This window comes from Prosopis cineraria, unplaced genomic scaffold (assembly GCF_029017545.1).
Source record: "Prosopis cineraria cultivar Desert tree isolate PC_DT_omini unplaced genomic scaffold, ASM2901754v1 PC5, whole genome shotgun sequence".
Taxonomy (NCBI): domain Eukaryota; kingdom Viridiplantae; phylum Streptophyta; class Magnoliopsida; order Fabales; family Fabaceae; genus Prosopis; species Prosopis cineraria.
Window position 1 is genome coordinate 26579172 of NW_026555336.1, and position 2663 is coordinate 26581834.

A 2663-nucleotide genomic window follows, 5' to 3' on the forward strand; every position below is an offset into this window, starting at 1 on the left:
TTCAGTTTCATCCCCCTCGAGTTTCATGGAAGTCACCCTCAAGTCAAATTCGACATCATCATTAAAGTGAGGGATAAATCAGCAACATTGAAGGCCACATACACTCCATAAGAACCAGGCAATTCCACCTTATAAGCATTGGTGATCTTTTGCACAATCATGAATGAACTATCAACTCTTAAGGACAAATTGACGTTTGGTTATTTAGGAAATCATTCATTTCGCAGATGCATCCAAATCAAGTCTCCCACCTTAAAAGTTTAATATTTTTTATGCTTGTCATGTTTAGTTTTGTATCACAAGTTCTACTTCTATATTCATGTACGAACTTGCTCATGCAAGTTCTTCATTTCCTTAGCCCTTTGGTCTCATACTGAACCAATTGTGCGTATACATCTGTATATAATTCAAACACATGAATAAGACAAAGGCATCATAATTGATACATTAATAAGGAGAGCATCTATCCAAGCACATGACAGATAATTTAACATAAAGTGCCTTCGAAAACAATTTATCCCAGGCTTTATCAGACAATTGCTTCATTGAATTAACGTTGGATACAGGAACTTTGCCGTGTGAGCATTGAATGGATGCATTGTCAAGAGCACTGCAAATAAATAAATAAATAAAGCTTAAGTATATACTATAAATCAAGCCAACACTGACTCTGCCTAAATATTTGACAAAAGAAGCCCCAATCTATGGGAGAAGGAAAACATTCAGCCATTATATTAGGAACGGAAAGCACGGCAGTGTTACTTAATGATAAATGATAAGATAAAAATATTTGTTCCAACCTTGGACTAATGTTGCGAAGCCAGTCACTAGAAATCCAATAGAATGGTTGCTCAAGTGGTTGAACAGGAGCTTAAATAGATCGAACTTCTTGTCTTTCGACTCAGTTCTAACTCCTTCCTATGATTGTAATGTGCACACTCATCAACATGTGAAGCATTAAGGTTCTCAATCTCATCAAAATGAATAGTACAGTTTGTTATAGATTTTGTTATTGATATATTGATATTCAAATATTGATGATAAAAGCATCAAGAATTGTAACAAAGATACAGTTCAAGATTAATTACTGTGAACGAGGAGCCATCCCATTAGCATTTCCAAAGCGATGACCAAGCAACTACCACTGGACCTGATAAAGTATATAAAACAGTTATAACTTCTATCTGCTCCATTTGCCAATTTGAAGTAAATCAAACTACATACTGTCCAAAATATTGTTGTCGGGGCATCATTGAATATAACTCTGACCGGTCCAAAATCACAAACTTTGAGTTTGCAATTTGCATTTGCCAATATATTCTTGGGTTTAAGGTCTTTGTGATACACCTTGGCTGCAATTAAGTGTAAGCTCGTTTAGAACTTTGAATAATTTATACAAATGAAGGTACTTACCTTCTTGTTCAAGCGTAAGTGTGTTAGTTCCAAGACCCCAGGGAGGCAGGTACAAATGATCAAGCTTGCATATGTTTTGTAAGTCAATAGGAAACCCAGCTTAAAGTGGCCAAGCCCATACAACTATTTTTCTGAACCAAATGATGCTTCTAACTGATGTTACTTTGACCCACAAAACAAACAGGACGAATATCTGTACTTAGATCGAAAGAACTCTGGTTTCTCTTTCCCTTTTGTTCTCCCATGATCTCGAAACCTGACCATTTTCTCACTGATAAATGGAATCTTAAGATCAAACCAAAAAAGAAACTATGATTGAAGTATTCTTCGTTTCATTAACTATTCATCGTATCTGTAAAAATAATAATAATAATAATTCAATTACAGTACATGGTTGGGGAAAAAAAACACCAAACTGATTATTAAAATAACATGATCTTCATCAAGTTATACATAGCAGCACCTTATTAAATGACGAATAGGCTAGAGGCAAAGTTCAAAGCTTGAGATTTAATTTCTGGAAACAAAAGTGGGCTAAATAATAAGGTTCTCTCAGCCTAGTTCTCTTGCGCTTTTTATTCCTTAACCTCACATGAGATGCACGACACCACCATCCCGATCCCCCATACCACACCGTATCATGATCTGCCTATTTATCAAATTTTTCACTTTCCGGTTCCCCATAGTCATCCAGATAAAAATTCAAAATAGAATCATGAATACGACAGCAACAGTACAACAGTGTCTGACTTTTCAAACTCGCTCTTTCTTTTTCCTTATTATCAGCTGAAGAGAAACAAAAGCAGAATCATGAAGATTGATATAAGTATATATGGATAGGTTGACAAAAGGTAAAAATGAAAAAAGAACCTGGGTCGCTTCTCCCCTGGGATCAGGTGAGCCGAAAAGTTTATCATTCTTCAACTATTTGAATTGTGTTAGAGTTTTGCATTCTTCTTCATGTGTATTTTATATAAGAGGTAGCAACGTTATTACTGGTGTTTGATTCGACAGCCCGAGTCGACCATATGCAAGAGGATGTGGAGAAGGAGAAAAGCTGTAGAAAGCAAAGCGGAGAGGAAGATGACACTTACAGAGTGAAGACCTAAGGGAGATTTCTGAATATGAATCCAGAGAGACTGCAACTAAGATTAAGCAAGATTAAGCCGTGCATGACAGAGACTGAGGAAACGAAAGGTAGAGTTTGAACTTGAGATTGGAGCTTGAGGGTGAGGCGCTGAACAAGTGAC

General features: G+C 36.3%; 1 protein-coding gene across 4 annotated transcripts; it reads right to left on the reverse strand.

Annotated features, from left to right (window-relative positions):
* Positions 1 to 279: 279 nt before the first annotated feature.
* LOC129310312 (uncharacterized) lies at positions 280 to 2663 on the reverse strand. 4 transcript variants are annotated; one of them, XM_054952130.1, is made up of 5 exons: positions 2508 to 2663; positions 1225 to 1352; positions 1089 to 1150; positions 801 to 914; positions 280 to 610 (listed from the first exon to the last, which is right to left on the reverse strand). In XM_054952130.1, the coding sequence occupies exons 2-5, from the start codon at positions 1305 to 1307 to the stop codon at positions 543 to 545; spliced, it is 327 nt and encodes a 108-aa protein (XP_054808105.1). In that variant the 5' UTR covers positions 1308 to 1352; positions 2508 to 2663; the 3' UTR covers positions 280 to 542. The 4 variants fall into 4 exon arrangements, 3 of the variants coding, with proteins under 3 accessions (XP_054808105.1, XP_054808103.1, XP_054808104.1); XM_054952128.1 differs by having other exon boundaries at positions 1225 to 1765; XM_054952129.1 differs by having other exon boundaries at positions 2284 to 2663.

Bases quoted from the DNA above. Each gene is read 5' to 3' on its own strand.
- LOC129310312 (XM_054952130.1), bottom strand. From the start codon at position 1,307: ATGCAAATTGCAAACTCAAAGTTTGTGATTTTGGACCGGTCAGAGTTA. The intron at 1,151-1,224 runs GTATGTAGTTTG...ATACTTTATCAG, and splicing joins CGACAACAATATTTTGGACA to GTCCAGTGGTAGTTGCTTGG. The intron at 915-1,088 runs GTAATTAATCTT...AATCATAGGAAG, and splicing joins GGGATGGCTCCTCGTTCACA to GAGTTAGAACTGAGTCGAAA.